This window comes from Macaca nemestrina, chromosome 14, assembly GCF_043159975.1.
Source record: "Macaca nemestrina isolate mMacNem1 chromosome 14, mMacNem.hap1, whole genome shotgun sequence".
NCBI classification, from domain to species: domain Eukaryota; kingdom Metazoa; phylum Chordata; class Mammalia; order Primates; family Cercopithecidae; genus Macaca; species Macaca nemestrina.
In genome coordinates, this window is record NC_092138.1 from 112,164,281 (window position 1) to 112,189,978 (window position 25,698).

The 25,698-nt window shown below is 55.7% G+C and overlaps 2 protein-coding genes and 1 long non-coding RNA gene across 3 annotated transcripts in view; all 3 read left to right on the forward strand.

The window, feature by feature from the left end:
• Window positions 1-3,391, forward strand: part of LOC105464043 (laminin subunit gamma 3) — a 90,256-nt gene extending 86,865 nt beyond the window's left edge. The window contains exon 28 of the mRNA XM_011711666.3: window positions 1,884-3,391. Within this exon, the coding sequence (XP_011709968.2) occupies window positions 1,884-2,134 (251 nt within the window). The 3' untranslated portion in view covers window positions 2,135-3,391. The remainder of the gene's footprint in view (window positions 1-1,883) is intronic.
• A 3,414-nt stretch (window positions 3,392-6,805) lies between these two features.
• The window catches only part of LOC105464044 (allograft inflammatory factor 1 like), a 26,852-nt gene continuing 7,959 nt past the window's right edge, over window positions 6,806-25,698 (forward strand). The window contains exons 1-4 of the mRNA XM_011711667.3: window positions 6,806-6,959; window positions 7,101-7,162; window positions 22,342-22,408; window positions 25,636-25,677. Of these exons, the coding sequence (XP_011709969.1) occupies window positions 6,929-6,959; window positions 7,101-7,162; window positions 22,342-22,408; window positions 25,636-25,677 (202 nt within the window). The 5' untranslated portion in view covers window positions 6,806-6,928. The remainder of the gene's footprint in view (window positions 6,960-7,100; window positions 7,163-22,341; window positions 22,409-25,635; window positions 25,678-25,698) is intronic.
• On the forward strand, window positions 7,170-13,537 carry LOC105464045 (uncharacterized). Its single transcript, XR_976637.2, has 3 exons — window positions 7,170-8,649; window positions 8,760-8,863; window positions 9,726-13,537. It is a non-coding gene; the product is annotated as an uncharacterized lncRNA (long non-coding RNA).

Genomic DNA, 25,698 nt, shown 5'->3' on the forward strand with positions numbered 1-25,698 from the left:
ATGGCTCACCTGCGAGTCCAAGTGACTCAGAGTGCGTGCAGGTAGCCCCTAGTCGACACCTAAGGCCCTGTCATGGAACAGACACTCTCTTCAACCTTTCCTGCATTGTCACTGTCGTTCATTCACTTGTCACACTCTGTGTCGGCCTTGTGCTTGGCTTGGGGATGCGGACTGAACAGCACATGCCTGGCCCCTGCTCCAGGAGCCCTAGGCAGCCTGGGCAGGTAGAGTGGGGGCTGTAACCCATTTCTGAATCTCTTCGAAGACCAGGCTGTTTGGATTTTGCTGTGGGAAGTGGGGTCTCTTGAGGTCCTCCCAGGTCAGCAGGGCCTTGGCTCCCCTCTGCCTTCTCTTGCACCCTGGCTTGGTGCTCGCAGCTGCTTACCCAGAAGATCCAGAGCCTTGGGGAGCCCTGGGGCCCAGTGGAATCCTGCAAGGTTAGAAGAAGCCACTTGGGGCTGGACGCGGTGGCTCACGCCTGCAGTCCCAGCACTTTGGGAGGCCAAAGTGGGTGGATCACAGGAGGTTAGGAGTTTAAGACCAGCCTGACCAACATGGTGAAACCATGTCTCTACTAAAAATAGAAAAATCAGGCCAGGCGCAGTGGCTCACACTTGTAATCCCAGCACTTTGGGAGGCTGAGGTGGGCAGATCACCTGAGGTCAGGAGTTTGAGATCAGCCTGGCCAACATGGTGAAACGCTATCTCTACTAAAAATACAAAAAATTAGCCGGGCATGGTGGCAGATGCCTGTAATCCCAGATACTTGGGAGACTGAGGCAGGAGAATCGCTTGAACCTGAGGCTACAGTAAGCCGAGATCATGCCACTGCACTCCAGCCTGGACAACAGAGCAAGACTCCGTCTCAGTAAATAAATACATGCATACATGCATACATACATACATACAAAAATTAGCTGGGCATGGTGGTGTGGGCCTGTAATCCCAGCTACTTGGGAGGCTGAGGCAGGAGAATCACTTGAATCCAGGAGGTGGATGTTGCAGTGAGCTGACATTGTGCCACTGCACTCCAGCCTGGGTGACAGAGTGAGACTCCATCTCAAAAAAAAAAAAAAAAAAAAAAGAAGCCACTTTGGACTTACCTCCCCATTGCCATCACTCTCCCACCTGGCTGAGATCCATCTTTCTGTTAAACATTACACTTCGTGACAAGGTGACAAGGGCCAGATGGGAGAGATGCAGCCTGCAGATTCTATTCCGTCACCATTGCTAGCAGTTCTAATGTGAGCACCTGGCCCCAGGGTTAGGGTTGGGGTTAGGGTTAGGGTTAGGGTCGATGCTTGGGGAGACACAGAGAAGTCCTTAACCCCAGGAAGCAGTGTGAAGACATGCAGGGGCCAGAACCAGGACCCCACTGCCGCCTTCCAGGCCTGCAGTCCCTGATCCAGCTGCCTCACTGCCTCGCTCTGAAGCCAGAGACCCTGTGGTTTACCCCAGTGACTGCCCACATCCAGGCCCACAGGCAGCATCTGTAAATGTGTGTGTCAGTGAATTGAGCCAGCATGTTCGAGCCGGCAAAAATCACAGGGGCCTCTCTCCCACACTGTTGTGTAAATGAGTAAACTAAGACTCAGAGAGGACTTAGGAGGCCTTCTTTTTTGACAATAATAATAAATCCATCAACAAATATGACATTTGTCAAGTGCCACCCAGGAGGATGTTCCCGAGTCTGCCCAGGGGCCCGTTGGGATGCATGGTTCCTCACCCACCTCCCAGACCTTCTGGTCCCCGTCTTTCCCTGGTGGATGGCGGGCTGTTGGAATCCTGGGAGGCCTGGGCTGGGGAGAGGCTCAGGGGCTGGGGGTGCCCTGGGGCCCGAAGGGCTGCCGGCTCACAATGAGGCTGTTTGTGCCCCACCACAGGGTCGCTGGACACCCATCAAGCCCCAGCCCAGGCCCTGAACGAGACTCAGTGGGCACTAGAACGCCTGAGGCTGCAGCTGGACTCCCCGGGGGCCTTGCAGAGGAAACTCAGGCTGCTGGAGCAGGAATCTGAGCAGCAGGAGCTGCAGATCCAAGGCTTCGAGAGTGACCTCGCCGAGATCCGTGCTGACAAACGGAACCTGGAGGCCATTCTGCACAGCCTGCCCGAGAACTGTGCCAGCTGGCAGTGAGGGCTGCCCAGATCCCCGGCACACACTCCCCCACCTGCTGTTTACATGATCCGGGGTGTGCACACTACCCCACAGGTGTGCCCACACAGGCGTGCCCCGGAGCCGGCTGCTGTGAACTCGCCCCCACGTGAATAGTCACACTCCCTGCCGATTCTGTCTGTGGCTTCTTCCCTGCCAGCAGGACTGAATGTGCGTACCCAGTTCACCCGGGTATCAGTGCACACTCACCCCTGCACGTGCATAAACAGGCACACCCCAGTGTCAATAACATACACACGTGAGGGTGCATGTCTGTGTGATGACCCACATGTGTTCAGGTCCATCCAGTCTACAGCTTACGGTCCACACACTTTACAGTACACTGTTGTTGTGAGAGCCACCTGTGTGCCAGGCACCCTCTGGATATCGGGCAAGTTGTTACATGAGATGCCCTGGGGTGCTACATCCACTCACTCCAGACAGCAGGGGGGTCTCAGCAGATCTGCAGAGATCAAGGAGGTCAGCAACAGCCAGAGCCTCTAGTGCCAGAGCTGGCTGCCCTCTGTTTCACGGCAGCTCCCCGACCTGTGTTGCTGCATGCACGCCCCACAGCCCGACACAGCCAGAGGACCAACAGGCCAAGAAATGCAAGATCTTGGGAGGGTTCTCAGCAGTGGAATCTGAGACCCTGAGGCCACGGCCAGGCCTGCTAGTCCGGCTAGAGCAAGGTCCACTCCTGGCAAGAGTGTCACTGGCTTCACTGGATGCTTCCCTCTCAGGGTCCTGGGACTGCACCAGACGCCCTGAGGGAATGGCCCACCCTGGCCTGTACCCACTTCAGCGTGTGATCTATCCAAAGAGCCAGGCCCAAGAGCACCTAGGTCAGGGGGCTCAGGCTACCAGGAGCACGCCTTTGTGCCCCCAGCAACCCAGTTGACCTTTAATTGACGCTTTCCAAACCAGCCCTGCAGCACCACTTGCCATGTGGGAGGCCACAAGGGTGTGCGAGCCTGGCTGCCATTCTAGTCTGTCCTGCCTGGGAATCGCCCTGTGGCCAGGCCCGCATGCCGGCCTCTGCCCAGGACTCCTCAGCATTTCCTCTTGGCATCCTTCCCTCCCCCAGGCCCTCTTCCAGCAGATGGCAAGGCCTTGGCATTGGGAAGACAGGCACCTCTGCGGGCTCAGCCCCCTCCCATGGCTCCCCTGACAGGGGCAGGGGTAGGGCAGCAGCACAGACCAATTCTGTTTAACGTGGAAATAAAGGACCGTTTTACTGGGCAGGGTGGTGTGCCTCTCACCCTCCCCCACTGGTGGGCAGCCAGGGCCCTGGCTGTGGGTGTGCACGTGACACACCTAGTAGGTGGCCAGCGTGTGGACCGGACGTTGGTAGGAAGGTGGCAAAAGCCGAGCTCGTGGCTGGGCCAGTGCCTCCCATTAGAGGGTTTTTCTGGGGTCATGTGATCACAGGTACCTACCACGCAAAGCCTAGGAGCTGGGGCGTTGGAGGGGTGGGGTGCAGAGAGGCCCTCAGCTGACCTCTGGTTCAGGCTGGAGACGAACTCACAGCCAAGTGTCCGAGGATGGTGAGGATCAGGGAGGGGCGCCATCCAGGAGTGGGAGGGTGTGGGTTGGGCCTTGAAGGGTGGGGAGGCAGAGGAGGAAGCAATCCAGGCAAGAGGGTGGACAACAGTCCCGGCCCTGCAGGGTGGGGGCTCGGCCAGCTTGCATCACTCCAGGAACCCAGGTTGAATGGGATGGGATGTTGGAGCTGCGCAGTCAGGGCTCTTGGCCGCAAGCCCCAAACTCCTCCTGAGATGATTTCAGAAGAAAAGCGGTGTTGGGAGGGTCGCTTGGAACCCTGGGGTAAAAATGGCTGCTAGGTGTTGGAGATAGCCTAGGGAGGGGAGCCTGAGGCTTCCAGGATAGGCTGGCTTCCCTCTTTCCCCCTCCCACCTCTCTTCTTGGTCTCTGTCTCTGTCTCTGCTCTCCTCTCCTGTATCTACTTTGTTCTTTTCTCTTAATTTTTTTTTTCTTGAGACAGAGTCTCGCTGTGTCACCCAGGCTGGAGTGCAATGGCATGATCTTGGCCCACTGCATCCTCCACCTCCCAGGTTCAAGCAGTTCTCCTGCGTCAGCCTCCTGAGTAGCTGGGACTACAGACGCTTGCCACCATGCCCAGCTAATTTTTGTATTTTTAGTAGAGACAGGGTTTCACCATGTTGGTCAGGCTGGTCTCAAACTCCTGGCCTCAGATGATCCACCTGCATTGACCTCCCAAAGTTCTGGGATTTCAGGCATGAGCCCCCGTGCCCGGCCCGTTGTTTTCTCTTTGCAGAGTGGCTTTCTTTGCTTTTCTTGTGCCCGATAGGAGAGGATACCCACTCCCACCGCCATCCCCCATAATGGCCCCAGGTGTACATGTCATCAGGTCCAGTGCTTGCAAGAGACAAGCTGGTGACTGTATCCTGATTCCAGCTTCTCTGCTTAGGTGGAGTCCTCCCCATCCCCTGTCCAGGATAATGAGGATCTCTCTGGATCCAAGGCCATATAATGGATGACCAGTGCCACCCGCCAACCTAATGGGAGATGGAGTTCAGAGAAGAGGTGTGCTCCTCCATAGAAAACTGTAAAATCCAGGCTACAGTGGGGAATTGACATGATTAAGCTGAGCTAGGAGTGACTTGGTCCCTAGATGTCTGGGCAGAGGTGGAGAGGCCGAAGATGGGGGAGCTGCTGCTGCACAGTGAGTTTGCTGATTGGCGTCCGGTGTAAGTGATGTTGAGAAGATGGGGTTCTTCCAAGACCTCTGGGATAGGGTCTGATGTCCCCCTCCCACCTCCCTCCAGTCTCTCAGCTGATGGCACACAGTCGTCCTGTTGCCTGCTCTTGGCATTGAGCCTTTATCCACTCAAGCCGTGGGATCCAGCAAAGCTTAGTCCCAGCATCCCTGATGGGTGGAGAACTCGGGCCTGACGTGTTGTGACTCACGCAGTCTAATCATGCCTGGTGCATATGCTGATCCATTCTCTGGCCTCAGAGGTGGGGCCACTGCTGGGTGGAATGCGGCAGCTGTTGAACATCTGGCTAGCAATGCAGTCCAGCAGCTGAGTAGGAGAAGGTGGGGTGGCCCCTGCCCTGTAGGGTGGCTGATTGGGGCCAACCAGCCCGACTGGCCAGGGCAATAGGCTGCTGGAGCCTGGAGAGGGAAGTGCATTATGAGGGCTCTGTCCTAAGTCCGCTCCCATCCACCTAGGGTGACAACAGTAAGCTTTTAGCCTCTGCTTAAACCATCCAGCAGGTCATCAGAGTTACAAAAGTCCCTGCTTAGTGCGTTCTGGGTTACTTCATTGTGAAGATCAGGGGACTGAAGCTCAGCCAGGTCAAGTGCCTCACCCAAGATCATGCAGCTTGGCCAAATCCAAAGCCTTGGTGAATGGACAGAGGAGCGTCACCTAGGAGAAGTGGGCGCTGGTCTTGCTGGGGAGGAGGGGACTGCCCCTGGACTGCTGCCCTGACCTCAGCCCCATCCCATTCTGCCTAGCCCCTCAGGGCACTTCCCTCCCCAGGGACAGCCACAGAAAAAAAGATGATCTCAGCTGGGCGTGGTGGCTCACGCCTGTAATCCCAGCACTTTGGGAGGCCGAGGCAGGTGAATCACCTTAGGTCAGGAGTTCGAGACCAGCCTGGCCAACATGGTGAAAACCCATCTCTACTAAAAATACAAACATTAGTGGGGCGTGGTGGTGTGTGCCTGTAGTCCCAGCTACTTGGGAGGCTGAGGCAGGAGAATCACTTGAACCTGGAGGCGAAGGTTGCAGCGAGCCGACATCAAGCCACTCCACTCCAGGGCCACAGAGCAAAACTCTGCCTCAAAAAAAAAGAGTCAGATGGAGGCACGCTCAGTGTGCACGGTGGGGCCATTCCGAGTGCTGTCTGCCCCGGACAGCGCCTGTCTATGCCTGTGGCCCACCATTATGAGGAGTGCTCCCTTGACTCTGGCTGTCCTGATTTGGACACTAGACTTCACGGTCACTCTGGCCACAGGTTCCCCATCCTGCCCCCGATCTCCACTTTTCCTGGAGTCATGGGTTCTCCTGCTGGTGGCCTTGCGCCCCAGCTCCAGCTTCCTGACTTTTCTCTTCTGGAAATGGGTATGCCAAGTCCAATGGGAATGCCAAGTCCTATTTCATGCAGTTTTGAGAATGAAATGACTGATGTACGGTGCAAAGTGCCTGTGAGTGTCCAATAAATCGGTTTTATTAACAAGACACGAGTTCATTCCAATGGATTTGACGGGCCACTGTTGTCACAGCAGCCGCACCGTCCCAAAGGCAGCAGAGTCATGTTTGAGCGCCGACTCCCCGACAGCACTTGGTCCTCACAACCACCCCATGGAGTTCATGCTGAGATCCTCGCATTTCATTTCTGTGGCAGGGACTTGCTGAGGTCCGGGGAGGGGAGAGAGGAGGGGTGCGGCCGCCCCGCGCTGTGCACTTTCCGCGTCCTCCAGCAGAGGGGTCGGCCGGCGGGCTCCGCGTCCCGCATAATAGCCGCTTTGATGCCCGCGGAGCGGGAGGCGGGAGGGGAGGGGAGAGGCGGGAGGGGAGGGGAGAGGCGGGAGGGGAGGGGAGAGGCGGGAGGGAGGGAGGGGCCGGCAGCGGAGGGAGGGGTGTGTCGGCCGCCCGAGCCGTCCCTCCGCCCCTCGGTCCCGCGGCCACACGCAGCCAGCCGGAGTTCGGACCAGGCGCCTGTGCCTCCTCCTCGTCCCTCGCTGCGTCCGCGAAGCCTGGAGCCGGCGGGAGCCCCGCGCTCGCCATGTCGGGCGCGCTCAGCAACAGGTTCCAAGGTAGGCGCCGCCGTCCCCGGGCCGCCACCTGTGCGCGCCGGGCGGACCGCGGGGTCCACCGCGCGCGGGAAGCGGGCGGGGACGGGGGCGCGTGGCCCGGAGAGGACCATGCTTCCAAGGCGGCCTCTTTGTCTCCTCCAGGAGGGAAGGCGTTCGGCTTGCTCAAAGCCCGGCAGGAGAGGAGGCTGGCCGAGATCAACCGGGTAAGCCCCGCGCCCAGAGTAGCACGCGAGTCTCGAGCCGCGCGCTGCGCGGGTGCCGCCTCCGTCCGCGAGGCCATGCCGTCCTCCACATCCACCCTCTTCCTCTTCTTCCCCCGGGCTTCCCTCAGGTGCCTTCCTCCGCCCCCAGCCCCTTCGCCTCCAACTCCAGGTAGATCCGCCTCCGCCTCCCGCCTCCGGTCCCGGCGTCTCAGGTTGCAAGTTGTTACTCTTGCAACTGGGGACTGGGGAGGTGGGGCCGGGTCGGGAGCTCGGATGCCAGCCGGCTCGTGGCTCCCCGCAAGCCCGCTTGGGAGCAGCCCAAGGATTTGGCGCGAGAAGCGCCCCAGGCCAGTGATCTCTCTAGCTCAGAACACAGGCTCCGGGTCATTTGCTGGTCTGTCGCCCAGGCTGGAGTGTAGTGGCTCAATCTCAGCTCATTGCAGCCTCCACCTTTGGGATTCAAACGGTTCTCTCTCCTCATCCTCCCGAGTAGCTCGGACTACAGGCATGTGCCCCCACGCCAGGCCTTAGCTATTGTTGTTATAAGGGATTCAAAAGTACAAATAGAAGACTCTGATGGGCCTAGAGATCCTGGCAGTTCCCCGTGGTCTCCCGCCTCGCGGCTCCTCCAAACACACCACTCCTCTTCACTCCAACTTTCAGGAAAGGTTGCCTTAAGGGACTCCATGCTTTTCTTGCTGGTCCTGGTGGATTTCTCGGAAGAAATCCTGCCTACTGTTGCCACGCACCCAGCTCCATAAATTTGCGTAGATTCTAGAAGATAAGAAAGATATCAGGACCTGTCTAGGTTGGCCAAAGCTCAAAGGCAGCACAGCCAGTGGCTTTAAAGTTCTGCAAGACCTGGGCTCAGATCTGGCCTCCACAGTGTGCCAGCTCTGTGGTCCTCAGCAGAGGGCCTCTCATCTCCAAGCAGGGCATTGTGCGGGCTCAGAGAGGGAAGGCATATGGCCTGCGTGGCCCAGCACCCAGCGTTCAGGAAGCACTCACAGAACTGGCGTTATTTCCTGAGGTAGACGTCTCCCAGTTTCCTTTTTTTTTTTTTTTTTTGAGACGGAGTCTTGCTCTGTCACCCAGGCTGGAGTGCAGTGGCCAGATCTCAGCTCACTGCAAGCTCCGCCTCCCGGGTTTATGCCATTCTCCTGCCTCAGCCTCCCGAGTAGCTGGGACTACAGGCGCCTGCCACCTCGCCCGGCTAAGTTTTTGTATTTTTAGTAGAGACGGGGTTTCACTGTGTTAGCCAGGATGGTCTCGATCTCCTGACCTCGTGATCCGCCCGTCTCGGCCTCCCAAAGTGCTGGGATTACAGGCTTGAGCCACCGCGCCCGGCCCCCCAGTTTCCTTTTTAACTGGTGGCAGAGGCATGCCTGCTGAAACAAGGCTCAGCATTCCCCCCGCGGGCTCCTCTGGTCCCCTGGACACCCAGGGTCTAAGCCCAGCTGAGAGTCTGGAAGTGGGCAGCTGGTGAGGTGAGCAGAGCCCGCGAAGGCTGTGGGAGGTGGGTCCGAGCCTGGGGCCCAGTTATGGTATTGCCTCTTGCCAGCAGTGTGCAGCCTTGATTCCCCCTTGGTTTTCTTAGACTGCTTGGATGTAGGCAGCCTGTCTGTTTTCCATCCACTGGCTACAGGACTCCCATTCAGTCCCCAGCTACCGGGCTCTGGCGACCTCAGGGTACCCCTCCAGGTAAGCTCCGGCCTCCTTACCGCCACCCTCACCCTGCTTCCTGGGGGCATCTTGAGCACAGCTGGAAGGTTGCCTGGACATCTGACTGGGGTGCTTAGGGGTCTAGGGTCCCTGCTGGGCTCCTTCCCAGTTCACTGTGTGACAGCCCAGCCTGGGGCTTGGCTGCTCTAGCCCTCTGGACAGAAGCCTGAGACCCTGACCTCATATAGCCCCCTGGGTCACCCGGCCAGGCGGGTTCTGAGCTGGCTGGATCCACCCACAGCCGGCGGGATCCGGAGCCACAGACAGCTGGAGATGGGGGTGAGGTGACCGTGGTTGGACAAGTCAGAATTGCTGAGAGGGCAGGGCCAACCTCGCCCTTGGGGAGGTGGGTAAAGGCTGGGGGGCGGCTCCAGGGTTGTTTTGGGAAGCCGACTGGCTTGGCTTAGAAAGAGGAGGGACTTACAGTTACCAGGGGCTGATGTGGGCAGCACTGGGACCAGGGAAAGTGAGCAGGAAGGAGCTGTGGTCTAACCATCTCAGGACAGTGCCCAGAGAGGGCAAGCCACTGACCCAGGGCCACACAGAAGCCAGTGACAAAGCTTACAGCCCAGCGTCCTTCCCCTGCCAAGATGCTGTACTGAGACCCAGCACGTGAGCCCAGCCGCTGTTGGGCTGCTGAGGCCCAGGAACCGGGGCCCCGTAGGAAGGAGGTGCCAGGATCACACGGGAAGCTTGAGCCGCTTCGCCACAGCGGAGCAGGGTGGCCCCACCAGTTTAGTCATGAGGTACCTGCAAGCACCGATCTGTGACTCTGGGCAAGCCACTTCACCTCTCTGAGCCTCCTTCTCCACAAAGATAATGGTTGTGATTTTTTTTTCAGTGAGGCAATCTATATAAAGCACCCAGGAGAGCTGGCTGCGGACCTGATAGTTATCAGGACAGTTTCTTGGTCCATGGCCTCAAGGTGCAGGGAGTGGAAGATACGCTGCCGTGGCTCATGCTGGTCGTCCAGCCCAGCAGAACCTCATCTTCCCCAGCCTGCAATGGGAGCGTGGATCTCTGCTCTCTCTGGAGTTCCTGCAACCATTAGCCAATGGAAGTGGATGGAAGCTCTTTGCATACTGTACGGGAGTCGCTCCGTGTGAGAGTCTGAATTGGTTCATCCATGGCCATGGCTGCAGTGGAGAGACCCCAAGCTAGGTGGATTTTAGGCAGAATTGTGCTGGCAGCTCAGACTGCCTTCCCTGGGGGTGCAGCTTCACTGCCCCACTGGAGTGTGGATTCTGGGGGCCTGGGCTAAGCCCAGGATTCACTGCCAAAGAGTCCCTACTTCTGTGCCAGGCAGCTTGGACACCACCATGGCTGCTGCCTGGGGCACAGCCCAGCTTGGCTGGCAGATCTAGGGGCTTCTCTGGGCCAATACCTAGTTCCCTTTGGGGCCTTTCTCCTCCCTTGGTGTAGGCCAGCTTCCAGAGGGGCAGGGTAGCTCGGCCTTAGCCTTTTTTTTTTTTTTTTCAGGGTCTCACTCTGTCACTCAGGCTGGAGTGCAGTGGCATGATCTCGGTTCACTGCAACTTCCGCCTCCCAGGTTCAAGTGATTCTCCTGCCTCAGCCTTCTGAGTAGCTGGGACTACAGGCACTTGCCGCCACACCCAGCTTATTTTTGTATTTTTAGTAGAGACAGGGTTTCACCATGTTGGTCAGACTGGTCTCGAACTCCTGACCTCAGGTGATTCGCCTGCCTCGGCCTCCCAAAGTGCTGGGATTACAGGCGTGAGTCACCACGCCCTGCCCAACTTTAGCTTTCTGTTGTTGTTAACAGAGACAGGGTCTCATTCTGTTGCCCAGGCTGGGGTGCGGTGGCCCAATCTCGGCTCATTGTAACCTCCATCTCTCTCCTGCTCAAGCAATCCTCCCATCTCATCCTCCCAAGTAGCTGGGACTACAGGCATGTGCCCCCATACCCTGCTTTAGCTATTGTTATCATAAGGGATTCAAGAGTGAAAATAGAAGACTCTAATGGGCCTAGAGATCCTGGTAGAGGAAGCCATATGAAAATACGCCTCTTTTTGGTTTCATTTTAGTTTTTGCTGTTGTTTTCGGAACACTTGGTACGTGCCCGTCTTGTACCAGGTGCACTGGGGGCATTATCTTGCGAATGCCCACTCTAACCCAGGGAGTACTGTGGTTCCCATTTTCGAGAAAACGAGACTCAGAGAGGCTGGGTAAATTGCCTGGGTTTAAACAGCCTCGACTTGAACCCAGCCTATTTTCTCAATTGCTCAGCTTGGCTGGGCCTCCTGCTGGGTGCCCGCCCCCAGCTCCATGTGCTATGTGTTTGTGTGTGCACGCACGTGTGTACATAGCAGCACTACCGGAGTGGGCAGAACTGGCCAGCACCTCCTACTCCCCCTACATAGCTGGCATTCCCCAAGCCCTGATGGCATGGTTGGTGACCCCAGGCCAGCCAGGCATGGCCTTATATGGCAACGGGAGAGATTTTCTCCAGCTTCCCACAGGGACAGAGAGAAGCAGTGGGGCTGGGGGGGGGCTGCCCCTCAGGGCGGCTGTGCCCTGGGACTTAGCAGGAGGCGCTCAGGGGACAGTGAGCGCTGCCATATGAGCTGACTAGCAAGCGAGGTGGTTTTTGTTTGTTTGTTTGTTTGTTTTTTTGAGATAGAGTCTCGCTCTGTCATCCAGGCTGGAGTGCAATGGTGTGATCTCGGCTCACTGCAACCTCCACCTCCCGAGTTTAAGCGATTCTCCTGCCTCAGCCTCCCAAGTAGCTGGAACTATAGGCGCGCACCACCATGCCCGGCTAATTTTTGTATTTTTAGTAGAGATGAGGTTTCACCATATTGGTCAGGCTGGTCTCAAACTCCTGACCTTGTGATCCGCCCTCCTCCGCCTCCGAAAGTGCTGGGATTACAGGTGTGAGCCACCGCACCTGGCCAATAGGCGAGATCTTCAACACAGTAACGAGCTGTGGCTGTGCTCCGTGCCCACAGATTGACATTCATCATCTTGCTGACCCCGCAACAGGGCACCCCTGCACGTAGATGCACAGTGAGAATCTGCAGACAGCCCCATGGGATGAGGATTATCATGACGCCTATGTTTTGTTTTGTTTGTTTGTTTGTTTTGGGACAGGGTCTCACTGGGTTGCCCAGGCTGAAGTGTAGTGGCATGATCTCAGCTTACTGCAGTCTTGACCTCCTGGGCTTAGGTGATCCTTGCACCTCAGCCTCCTGAGTAGCTGGGACTACAGGCATGCACCAACATGCCAAGCTAATTTTGTGTGTGTGTGTGTGTGTGTGTGTGTGTGTGTGTGTGTGTGGAGACAAGGTTTCACCATGTTGCCCAGGCTGGTCTTGAACTCCTGAGCTTAAGCAATCTGCCCACCTTGGCCTCCCAGAGTGCTGAGATGACAGGCATGCATCACTGTGTCCAGCCATGACTCCCATTCCGGAGATGAGGAAACAGAGGCTCAGCTGGATGAAGTCACCTGCAAAGTCACCCAGCCAGGAAGTGGCAGATCTGGGATTCAAACCCAGTCACCCTGGCCCCTGTCATCAGGTGGCTGCAGCCTAGCTATGGACACAGGCCTCTCTTGCTTATGTCAATAAGGATCTCTGGCTAGTGTCTCAATGGTCTAGCACTCCTGGGTTGAATGAAAGGCACTCAGCATTCCTTGTCACGTTTAGATACCTGATGGTTTTTTGTTTCGTTTTGTTTTTCGTTTTGAGTCGGAGTCTCACTCTGTCGCCCAGGCTGGAGTGCAGTGGCATGATCTCGGCTCACTGCAACCTCGGCCACCCGAGTTCAAGCGATTCTCCTGCCTCAGCCTCCCAAGTAGCTGGGATTACAGGTGCCCACCACCGCTCCCGGCTAGTTTTTGTATTTTTAGTAGAGACGGGGTTTCACCATGTTGGCCAGGCTGGTCTCGAACTCCTGACCTCAAGTGATCCACCCACCTTGGCCTCCCAAAGTGCTGGGATTGCAGGCATGAGCCACTGCGCCTGGCCCCTGATGGTTTTTTCAGAAGCCATATGTCATCGGCATTGGGAAGGCAGCTGGGCAGGGCAGGCTGGGTGTCTCTGCCCGGGGGTGTATATATCCCCTGCCCCTCCCCCAGCAATGGGGCTTCTCTGAGACCTGACCCAGGCAAGTACACAGGTGTGTGTTTTTTCCTGTATACCCAGCAGTGCCGCTCTGTCCCTGCCCAGGTGAATGTGCCCAGCTGGCATTGCTGGGCACACATGTCTCTTGCTCTTCCTTAATATATTATAAGGGAGATGGTGATAAGTGGCCACGTGAGCCTCTGAGGATTCAGTGTCCCCTGCGGGTCCAACCAGTTATGACCTTGGTGTGGCCGTGTCACAGGAAGCTGGAGATGGAATTTCTGCAGGGTGTGCTTTATTGTGTAGCTGCTTGGGTGTTTTTCTTTAGCTGCCCCATCTGTTGGCAAGGATGCGGCATCTGAATGAGGCCCAGGGCTGCAGTGGGGAATGTGAACCTGCTGTCCTTGTGGGTGCACATTACAGGCTCCTGCTACTTGCCAGGTGCCAGCACCACTTGTGGCCTGGCCCTGGCCCTTTAAGAGCCTGTGGACTGCGTCAGAGGCCCCACGCCCCGGCATGGTGCTTCCTGTCCTTGGAGTTTTTGTCCAAGGCCTGAGACACCAGCCCCTTGGATGGCCTCCAAGATGGTGATATCCGCCCACCCCAAAATTCTGCTGCGGCTGATACAGAAAGACAAACCTGGAGGGCCAGGAGCAAGGGTTCGCCAGAAGGTGCTAGAGGTACCAGCCCAGAAAGAGAGTTAAGTCAGCGAGGAGCAGGCAGGCGGGAGGGCTTCTGAGGCCAGGCACAGCAGGGGCTGCCAGCTTCAGATGGGTTTGGAAACCACGCCTCCTGGGCATAGCACTTGGGGGCCTTGCTAGGGGCAGGGATGGGCTTGGGGGACTCTGGCGAGCATCAGAGGCTGTAGGTGACCAGGAAAGGCGGCAGTGAACAGGTGCCATTGGGGACTGAGATGGGAGGATTCAGGCAGGTGGATGGCCCATCACTGCCAGGTCAGCCGGGCGCGAAGACATAGCAAAACTTGGCCTTGAGGGATGGCCAGTGGGCCAAGGCTTGCCGGGAGGACTTCAGGGGATGACGAAGGCTCACAGAATGGTCGGTGGGTGGTGTTTTCCCTGCCCTACCCCCCTCACACACCTGCCTCTCGATGTGGCTTGAGTTTGGATGATCCTAAGACATAATAATAATTTTGAACACTCAGCAAGTGCACTAGGAGCCAGGCTCCTTCTGTGCAATTAGCTCATTTAATCCTTACCGCAGGCCAGGCGCAAAGGCAGGAGGATAGCTTGAGTCTGTGAGGTCGAGGCTGCAGTGACCCTGCAGATCGTGCCGCTGCACTTTAGGCTTGGAAACGGAGCAAGACCCTGACTCAAACAAACACACAAAATTCCTTACAGCAACCCAGCGAGGAGGTTCTACGTATCATTATGATCCCATTTGATAGATAAACCCACTTTATAGATGAAGAGACTGAGGCCTAGAGTGGCAAAGCAAGTTGCCCTGCCCAGAGCCACAGAGCTAGTAAGTGCTAGAGCTGGAATTGCAACCCTGGCAAGCTGTCCACTGTGTCCACTGAGCCTGCACACCCTGCGCTCAGAGATGATGTGATGCTTTCAACTGTCATGACCTCCGGCAGGGCCTGTCCCTTCCGGCACCTCGGTTTCCCCAGCTATTGAACAAGGAAGGCAAGCTGAATGCTGTGAGGAGTCCCTTCTGGTCCTGTGGCTGGGTGGATATTTTAACAGCTCTGCCACCTCCCAGGCCCCACCCTTTGGACGCTTTGGTCCCCGGGGACTGAGAAGTGGGCTCAGCTGCCTGTGTGTCAATCCCAGCTCCTGCCTGCTTGCATTTCCTGGCCCTTTGCTAGGGACTGATAAGGCCACTGTGGCCTCCAGGCCTGCCCCTCTGCATGTCAATAGCCACTTTCAGGGCCCAGAGGCCCCCTGCGCCTCTCACACCGGCTCTCCCACCCCAGCACTTTCTGCAGCCGGGAAAACTTGTCTTTGGGGACAGTGGGTTAGATTGTGTGAGGAGGATAGGGGATAGAATAAACCGCCTACTCCCCCGCCCCCATCTCCCTGGAGGGCTATAGAGTGGTTCCCTGGCCTCCGGAATAACCTCCTACGGTAGCGGTAGCGGAAGAGGAAAGGTAACTCCCAGTATTGACTTTCTTTGCCCAGAAACCTGCAACCAGGCTACCTTCTTGTTTGGGGTAGGCATAGACCTTGAATTGCTAAAACTTGGCAATCCTGAGCAAGTTGAGCAACCTCTCTGAGCCTCAGTTGTCCCATCTGTCAAATGGGGATACCTGGAGAGAGGAGAGAGAAATCATAACTGGCCTACTCCCCGGGGAGGGGGTCTCCTTCCTAATCTGTTAAATAGTCTATGAGGGTCTATGGCGGTTATAAGCTAATTGTATGGGCATAAGTGTTAGAAAAAAATAACAAATAGCTAACATTTATTTAGTATTTGCTGGCCGGGTGCTGTGGCTCATGCCTGTAATCCCAGCACTTTGGGATGCTGAGGTGGGCGGACTGCTTGGGCCCAGGAGGTGGAGGTTGCAGTGAGCTGTGATTGTGCCACTGCACTCCAGCCTGGGCAACAGAGCAAGACTCTGTCTCGAAAAAAAAAAAAAAAAAAATTCACGCAGCCACGAAGTGGATTCAACTCAGGCATTCTGGCTCCGGTTTGCCCTTTTTTTTTCTTTATTTTGCTTTTCTTCCAAACACCTGGGGTGGCTTCTATCTGTCTCCTCTGCCTATGGACCCAGGGTCAGGGCAGCCAGGGGTCCTGGAAAGACAGGGTATCTGTGCATTGGGCAGGGACTGGGGGAGGATGCCCGCAGGGAGGGAGCTGTGGGTGGTACATGAGCAGGAACCAAGAATCCAAAGCTCAGAGGTGGAGCGGGCATGGCAGCCTGGCTGGTGGAGTCCTGTTCCTGCCACTGCCCGCCGGGCTCCCCCACCCCCTGCCCAGGCATGGTCAGCACAGCTGCCCTAATCCCAGGGCCAGTGAGGGCTGCCCACGCATGAGCAGCTCAGCTGCTTCTCCCACCCTGGTCACTTGTGGCCCAAGCATTTGTCATTTTCTGTTTTTGTTTTGTTTTGTTTTTTGAGACGAAGTCTCACTGTGTGGCCCAGGCTGTAGTGCAGTGGCGTGATCTCAGCTCACTGCAACCTGCACCTTCCGGGTTCAAACAATTCTCCTGCCTCAGCCTCCCAAGTACAGCTGGGATTACAGGTGTGGTTTTTAGTAGAGACGGGGCTTCTCCATGTTGGCTAGGCTGGTCTCGAACTCCTGACCTCGGATGATCTGCCCGCCTGTGCCTCCCAAAGTGCTGGGATTACAGGTGTGAACCACCATGCCATGCTGCGTTTGTCATTTTTGGCTCTAAGGAAAAATAGGAGTCCAAACCCAAAGCCCCTCCAGTCTGTCACACATGGGCACACACTTTTGCAAAGCTGCCTGATTGTTGCAGGGGTAAGGATGGAGAAAGTAACTCTGGAGTGAATGGCAGGCCTTTCCATTCATTCAATAGATGTTTTTTGGTGGTGTTGTTTTTGTTTGTTTTGTTTTAGAGACAGAGTCTGGCTGGAGTGCAGCAGTGCAATCAAAGCTCATTGCAGCCTTCACCTTCTGGGTTCAAGTGATCCTCCAGCCTCAGCCTCCCAAGTAACTGGGACTACAGGCATGCGCCACCACGCCCAGCTAATTTTTTATTTTTTGTAGAGATGGGATCTCCCTATGTTGCCCAGGCTGACTTCGAACTTCTGGCCTCAAGTGATCCTCCCTCCTCGGGCTCCTCAACAGATGTTTATTGAGTGTCTGCTTATATGCTGGGCACTTTGACGCTAAACCTGTGGCTGGGGCCCTGCCTCCTCCCAGCTGCCTCCTGATACCCACTTCTTCCTCAGTACTGTGCAGGGAGGGAGCCCCAACTACAGAGGATTTCATTCCCAGCACAGCCACTTGCTGGCTCTGCTGTTTTGGGCAAGTTAGTTAATTTGAGTTTCAACTCCTTCACTCATCCTGCACAGGTTTATTGAGCATCTGCTATGCGGAACCTACATTCTAGCAGGGGAGGCAGAGAGGGTGTAGTAACCTCAGTGAGCAGTGGCAGTGAAAATCATGTTTGGAGGTGGCCCATCCCATGGAGCAGGATAAGGTGGACTGGAAGTTGGGGCAGCTACAGTGGGCAGGGAGCAGTATAAAACAGGGTGGACAGGGCTGGACATGGTGGCTTACGCCTATAATCCCAGCACTTTGGGAGGCCGAGGCAGGCAGATCGCTTGAGCCCAGAAGTTTAAGACCAGCCTGGGCAACAGGGGGAGACCCCATCTCTACAAAAAATACAAAAATTAGCCAGGTGTGGTGGCGTACACCTGTAGTCCCAGCTACTCTGGAGGGCTGAGGTGGGAGGATCGTTTGAGCCCAGGCAAATCGAGGCTGCAGTGAACCGTGATCATGCTAACAAAAAATAATGAATAGGGTTGGCCGCATTGAGAAGGTGACATTGAGGCTGGGTGTGGTGGCTCACACCTGTGACCCCAGGACTTTGGGAGGCTGAGGCAGTCGGATCACCTGAGGTCAGGAATTTGAGACTGGTCTGCCCAATATGGTGAAACCACATCTCTATTAAAACAAAAATTACCGGCCGGGCGCGGTGGCTCAAGCCTGTAATCCCAGCACTTTGGGAGGCCGAGACGGGCGGATCACGAGGTCAGGAGATCAAGACCATCCTGGCTAATGGTGGCGGGCGCCTGTAGTCCCAGCTACTCTTGAGACTGAGGCAGGAGAATGGCGGGAACCCCGGGAGGCGGAGCTTGCAGTGAGCTGAGATCCGGCCACTGCACTCCAGTCTCGGAGACAGAGCGAGACTCTGTCTCAAAAAAAAAAAAAAAAAAAAAAAAATTACCTGGACGTGTCAGTGCACACGTACTCAGGAGGCTGAGGCAGGAGAATTGCTTGAACTCGGGAGGCGGAAGTTGCAGTGAGCCAAGATCGCGCCACTGCACTCCAGCCTGGCGACAGAGTGAGACTCCATCTGAAAAAACAAAAACAAAACAAAAAAAAAGAGAAGGTGACATTGAGCAAAAGCTTGAAGGAGGTGAGGGAGAGAACCACGCAGATCTGTGGGCTCCAGGAAGGAGGCACAGCTAGTGCAGGGTGCAGCCCAGGGCAGTCTTCCCATTCATGCTGTGTATGTGGCCTTGCTCTTCATCCCTGCCTGGTTGGTCTGTGTGTGACTGTGTGCGGTTTGTCTCTAAGGCCAGGGACCGTGTCCTTGACTTGAACCCATCCACCTACAGAGGGGCCCAAGTAAAACTGGATCTCCAGGCTGGGGCAGGATTTCTGGTCAACCAGAGCCCAGGAACTGGGACAGGCCCTCCACATCTCTCCCCAGAGGTTCCCAGATGTTGGTGCTCTTGTGCCTGGCCAGGAAGTTTCTCTAGTTCTTGGTAAAGGGAAGGGAATGCACGGTCACTGTGGTGAGTTGGACCTAGGCTAAATGGATTCCATTTAAACATTCAAAAATGGAGAACGTCCTACTTTTATGAAATGTTCTTTTCTGAACTCACGGCAACAGTCAATGGTCATTGTGTAAAAAGTCTTTACTTGGCAAAATAGAAACTTGGCACTCCTATATTAGTGCGCCCCTCCTTTAAAAATATTTCTTGTCTGCGTGACCCCAAAGCCTGGGAATCACTGATCTCATATGTCCCTCCACTGGACAGATATGGGATCTGGGACCCTGGGAGGTGCCTGGTGTGCTCACGGTCACAGACAAAAGTTAATTGTCCTCCTTTTGGGCAGAGGATGGGGTGAGGGAGCAGTGCCGAAGAGCTGTGAGAGGGAGCCAAGAGGAAAGGAAGTCCTTGACAGAGCCAGCTAGGAGGAGGGCGGCCTCAAGAAGGATCCAGCATCAGCTAAGTGGAGGCAGGGCTGCAGCCAGTGCATGGCAGTGAGACCTGGAGTGAGGTTGTGGCCAAGCCAGCAAGACCCCATAGGCCCTGGGACTGCCCTCTGCCCAGGTGCAGGAGGACACAGGTCCTGGAGTCAGGTAGACCCAGGTTTGAAACCAGCCTTCCCTAGCTGTCCATGAACCTTTTTTTTTTTTTTTTTTTTTTGAGACGGAGTCTCGCTTAGTCGCCCAGGCTGGAGTGCAGCGGCACGATCTCAGCTCACTGCAAGCTCCGCCTCCCGGGTTCATGCCATTCTCCTACCTCAGCCTCCCAAGTAGCTGGGACTACAGGTGCCTGCCACCGTGCCCGGCTAATTTTTTTTTGCATTTTTTTTTAGTAGAGACAGGGTTTCACTGTGTTAGCCAGGATGGTCTCGATCTCCTGACCTCGTGATCCGCCCGCCTCGGCCTCCCAAAGTGCTGGGATTACAGGCTTGAGCCACTGCGCCTGGCTTTTTTTTTTTTTTTTCTTTTGAGATGGAGTCTGGCCCAGGCTGGAGTGCAGTGGCACAATCTTGGCTCTCTGCAACCTACACTTCCCAGGTTCAAGTGATTCTCTTGCCTCAGCCTCCCAAGTAGCTAGGATTACAGGCGTGCACCACCACGCCCAGTAATTTTTGTACTTTTAGTAGAGATAGGGTCTCACCGTGTTGGCCAGGCTGGTCTCAAACTCCTGACCTCAAGTGATTCGCCCACCTCGGCCTCCCAAAGTGTTGGGATTACAGGTGTGAGTCACCGCACACGGCCTGTCTGTGGACTTTAGACGTGGTATTTAACCTCTCTGGTCCTGATGTTTTAACTTGTAAAATGGGAATAATAGTGGCTGTGAGGATTTAGGGAGATAGTGTCTGCCACAGCCAATGTTTTACCAAAAGCTAGAGAACAGCCAGACCCCTCTCCCAACCCAGTGAGGGAAGCCATGTTTTCAGGTATGTTTCTCCTGTGGTCAAGGGGTGCCAAGTTAATGTGGAGAAATTTGAGCCATAGAAGAGGCCATATTCTGCTTCATACTCATAATCTTATCTGTTGCTCATTGAGAGCTGACCTGTGAGCCCAGTGCCCAAGGAGTGGGTACTATTGGGCCTATTTCTTTTTTTTTTTTTTTTTTTTTTTTTTTGAGACGGAGTCTCGCTTTGTGGTCCAGGCTGGAGTGCAGTGGCCGGATGTCAGCTCACTGCAAGCCCCGCCTCCCGGGTTTACGCCATTCTCCTGCCTCAGCCTCCCGAGTAGCTGGGACTACAGGCGCCCGCCACCTCGCCCGGCTAGTTTTTTGTATTTTTTAGTAGAGACGGGGTTTCACCGTGTTAGCCAGGATGGTCTCGATCTCCTGACCTCGTGATCCGCCCGTCTCGGCCTCCCAAAGTGCTGGGATTACAGGCTTGAGCCACCGCGCCCGGCCGGGCCTATTTCATAGCTAGTGAAAAGGGAGACAGATCCAAACCCAGATTGCTTTATAGTCAGTTAGTTCTTGTCATCCTCTATTCTCCTTGAAGCCTCTTAGGGGTTTGCAACAGTAGACTAGAAAGGTGGTGAGTTCTCTGTCCTAGGAGATATGTAAGAACAGACTTGGCCATCATATAGTAGGAAATAGATCACGTGATTAATGTGGGTGACATTGCACATCATTTTAAACACCAGCTTTCTGTAATTTCAGGTTAAGGACCTTATCATATTCACCATGGTCTCCTCTGCTCCCTTGATGTCTAGCACAGTGCAGTATGCACTGTGTCCCCCAAGAATGTTGAATGAATGAACGGGATGGAGGAGCAATGTCCATGTCCGGTCAGCTCAGTGATGAAGAAGGGAATGTCCATTGGCCAGGCGTGGTGGCTCACGCCTGTAATCCCCGCACTTTGGGAGGCCGAGGCCGGCAGATCACTTGAGTCCAGGAGTTTGGGACAAGGCTGGGCAACATAGTGAAACTCTGTCTCTGCAAAAAAAATACAAAATAAGCCAGGCGTAGTGGCAGGCATCTGTAGTCCCAGCTACTCAGGAGGCTGAGGTGGGAGGATCACTTGAGCTCGGGAGGCGGAGGTTGCAGTGAGCTGAGATCTTATCACTGCATTCCAGCCTGGATGACAGAGCAAGACCCTGTTTCAAAATAATAATCATAATAGCTCCCTCTTGGGACTCCTAGGAGCTGTGAAGATATCACATAGGTAAGGGCTTCACCCTGGAGGCCAGTGTTAGTGTCCAGTCTTCCCTACCCCGCCCATCTGGTTCTGAAAGGACTCATTTGAGTCTCTCCAAGCATCTGAAGGGAAGGCAGGCCAGAGATCAAAACCCCCATTTTACAGGCAAGGAAACAGGTGAGAGGTAAGTGTACAGTCATTTTCCCGTTAGAGCAGAGATGATGAATAAACACACTCACTGGATTTCTTTTTTCTTTTTTTTTTTTAGACGGAGTCTCCCTCTGTCACCCAAGCTAGAGTACAGCGGCATGATCTCAGCTCGCTGCAACCTCCACCTCCCAGATTTAAGCTATTCTCCTGCCTCAGCCTCCCAAGCAGCTGGGATTACAGGCACCCACCACCACACCCAGCTAATTTTTGTATTTTTGTAGAGACGGGGTTTCACTATGTTGGCCAGGCTGGTCTCAAGCTCCTGACCTCAGGTGATCGGCACACCTCGGCCTCCAAAAATGCTGGGATTACAGGCATGAACCACCTGGCCTGGCCTCACTGGATTTCTATACAAACTCAAGAAGCAGTCAGGATCATGATTCTCATTTGGTAGAAAAGGCAATAGAAGTGCAGGGAGGGCCGGGCGCGGTTGTTCACGCCTGTAATCCCAGCATTTTGGGAGTCTGAGGTGGGTGGATCAGCTGAGGTCAGGAGTTCGAGACCAGCCTGGCCAACACGGTGAAACCCCGTCTCTACTAAAAATACTGGGCATGGTGGCGGGCGCCTGTCGTCCCAGCTACTGGGGAGGCTGAGGCAGGAGAATCGCTTGAGCCCAGGAGGTGGAGGTTGCAGTGAGCCGAGATCGCGCCATTGCACTCCAGCCTGGGGGCAAGAGCAAGACTTCTTAAAAAAAAAAAAAAAAAGTGCAGGGAGGAATGAATGAGCTCAGGATCACATTCCTAAGAAGTTAATGAGGGAACCAGGGGCTTGTCTTTGGAGCTCACAGCTTCATGGATCTGAATCCGGGGTGTCCTTGGAAGAGGGGCACGGGTCCCAGCATTGGTAATGTAGCTGCTGTCTGGAGGGCTTAGTCGCCCGGAGCGAACCCTGTGGGGCCTCCCCAGGCTGCTGGGCAAACTTCCTATCCACAGGGCGGATGGTGCAGATCTGCCTCCAAGGGACGACAGGAAGCCGGGGTGAATATGGGACAAACTGGGCCTGGTTGCACCTGGCTACCCGACAGGAGCGAAGGCACCTGGACAGTAGGCTCACATGTGGGTGACTTCTGTCCCCCACCCCTTGTTCAACACTGTCCTCTCACCTCTGTAGGAGTTTCTCTGTGACCAGAAGTACAGTGATGAAGAGAACCTTCCAGAAAAGCTCACAGCCTTCAAAGGTAAGCTGGGGCTGGCTGCCCTGCATTCGTTCCTGGGGAAGGTGGGCTGGCCCCTTGCCCTTGCACACAGGACCCCTTAGCCCCACAGGACTAGCCTATGGCCCTGTTTCCTCCAGAATGCCCTTCTTCCTGGCAGGCTTGGAGACAGGGACCCCCTGAGAGGTGGGGGGAGGCCCCTCCACCTGCCTCCCTGCCCGTGTGGGCCCCGTCACCCCTTGCCTGCAGCCCAGTCTTGGCCCTGCCCCTCCCTGCCCACGGGGCTCAGGCTGGTTCCCGTCCGCCGCTGCCCAGGCCCCATCACTCCCGGGCCCCGCACACAATCAGCTCTTTGTGAGTGAGCCTTGCCTCTCCCCCTCCCCAGCAGAGTGTCTCAGGAGCCCCTGTGGAGAATGGACGTTTGTGTCACAGCAGTGGGGCAGGGGGGCAGAGTTTCTGCCCATTGAAACCCGGCAGCACGGGATGAAAAGAAAGCAGGGCCTGGGAGCCGGTGCGGGGAGAGGGGCAGCATAAAGGTCCCTCTGTTTGGGGCCCTGGCGGTTGGTTTCCAGCCAGCACCTCGAAAGGAGAGGAGCCGGGCACATAGGGGGCGGCGCAGACCCACCTTCCCGGCCAGGGGAGGCACTTAGGCGCAGGAGCCCCGGGCTGTCATGGAAAATATCCTGGAAGTTGCATTCCCCTCCAAAGTGTTTGCAGTGCGAGCATCCTCCCGGCTCCGAGGCAAAGAACTTGGCCAAGTGCTCCTCAAATCACTTCCAGTTGTCCTTAGGCTGGGCGTCTAGGGCTCATCATATTAATAACAGCTGGCATTTGTTGGACGTCGGCCTGTGTGAAGCACTTCTCATGCAGCGTGGCCAGCCCCCCAACATCACCCCAGTCGACTTGGAGGGAGATGGTTCGCTTGTTAATGTACAGATGGAGAAACTCGGGCTCAGAGGGCGGGGTTGTTGGCATGGGAACACACAGCTCGCCCAGGGCAGAGTTGAGACTTGAACTCATGTCGGTCTGGCTCTAAAGCCCCTGCCCTTAACCGCTATGCCATGATGCTTTTTACATTAAGAAGAGAAAAGGGAAATAGTAAAAGACACTCCTGACCCCACCTCGTCCCAGCCACCTGTAGCAGAGCTGTGAAAAGAGAGCAGTCTACTCCCTTCTCTGCATACCAGCGTGGCCACCCCTAGGGGTGGCTCTGGGAGGAGGGAGGGATCTCAGGGCTCTGGCGTCCTTTCTATTTGTCTTCACTGGGATGTTGGGCCAGACAGGAAGTTACATCATTCACTCATTTGCTCTCCAAATGAGCACCTGTACATGTGCCAGGACCATTCCAGGCTGGGGGCACCATGGTGAACGTACAAGGCAGCCTGCACCCTGGGAGCCTGTGTTCTAGCCAGGGGGCGGCGTGAGAGAGGTGGTGGGAGGCTAAACAGAGAGCTGGGAAATACAAGGTGGGCAGATTCTGGTAGGTGCTTTGGTGAGAAATGAGCGAGGGAGGACAGGAGTGCTAAGAGGTGGGGAGGGGGTGCAATTTAGAAAGGGTGGGGAGGCCGGGCACGCTGGCTCACACCTGTAATCCCGGCACTTTGGGAGGCTGAGGCGGGTGGATCACCTGAGGTCAGGGGTCCAAGACCAGCCTGGCCAACACGGCAAAACCCTATCTCTATTAAAAATACAAAAATTAACTGTGTGTGGTGGCGGGTGCCTGTAGTCCCAGCTACTCGGGAGGCTGAAGCAGGAGGATTGCTTGAACCTGGGAGGTGGAGGTTGCAGTGAGCTGAGATTGAGCCACTGCACTCCAGCCTTGGTGACAGAGTGAGACTCCATCTCAAAAAAAAAAAAAAAGGCATAATGGTTAAGAACAGGGGCTTTAGAGCCAGACTAACATGGGTTCAAGTCCCAACTCTGCTCTAGGTGAGCTGTGCAGCTGTGTATCCCCCTGAGATCACACCACTGCACTTCGGCTTGGGTGAGGAAGTGAGATGGAGCAAGACTCCTTCTCAAAAATAAATAAATAAAAAAATAAAGAAAGAAGAAAAAGAGGCTGGGCATGGTGGCTCAAGCCTGTAATCCCAGCACTTTGGAAGGCCGAGACGGGTGGATCACGAGGTCAAAAGATCGAGACCATCCTGGCTAACACGGTGAAACCCCGTCTCTACTAAAAAAAAAAAAAACAAAAAACTAGCCGGGCAAGGTGGCGGGCGCCTGTAGTCCCAGCTACTCGGGAGGCTAGGGCAGGAGAATGGCGTAAACCCAGGAGGCGGAGCTTGCAGTGAGCTGAGATCCGGCCACTGTACTCCAGCCTGGGCGACAGAGTGAGACTCCGTCTCAAAAAAAAAAACAAAAACAAAAAGAAAGGGTGGGGAGCCCTGAAGCCATGAGGAAGGGCGGTGAGAATACTTGGGAGAACATTCCAGGCAGAGGGGCAGCGGGCTGGAGCAGGCAGGGAGTGGGTGGGGGCAGCACAGCCTGCGGAAGGGCCTCTGCTTTCTCTGCTGGCTGATTGTGGGGCAGGATGGACCATGAAGGCCCCACTCTGCCAGGGCAGAGGTGACCTGCAGAGGCCCCACGCTCGTTTGGCGCACTGCCCCCGTCAGAACATACCAAGCCCACTGCTCCGAGCATCCTCCCTCACTGCCGGAAGTTTTCCTGGACTCCTTGATCAGGGAAGCACAACTCAGTCTGTGCATGAGGTTTGGGGTGACGGTCTGTGTACCCCAGGTCGGTGTAGCCACTTTGTGGGCTACGGCAGGCCTTTCTCCTGGTTTCAGAAGCACAGGACCCCTGAATCACTGGTTCCCGCACCTGGTTGCCCAGAATTGCCTGGGTCACTGAAAAGCACACCCATGCCTGTCCCCACCCTGTCCTTCCCCACCCAGGAGCCAGAATCCCGGCAGGGAATCAGATCTAGTCACTTTGCTACTAACTCAGATGCAGCTGGTCCACGCTGCTGGGGACCTGGGAGGAAGTAGCTGCCCTCCTGGCAAGAGGGTCAGAGTGGCTCCCAGCCATCTTTCCCTTGTGGCACCTCTAGGAGAGTGGTCCAGGCAGGATGAGCTCTTTCTCCAGAGGCCATGGCTCAGCAGATGGGGAACTCAGGTCAAGACCCTTGGTAGGGTGCGGGAGATGGTTTGGACTCCTGAGGACACCGTCATTTGTCCACAAGGGAGCTACTGGGTACCCGCAGGGAGACGCTGCTTCCAAACTAATGCTAGTTTTTGCTCTGTGATTTCCAGAGAAGTACATGGAGTTTGACCTGAACAATGAAGGCGAGATTGGTGAGTGAGGCCTTGAGTGTA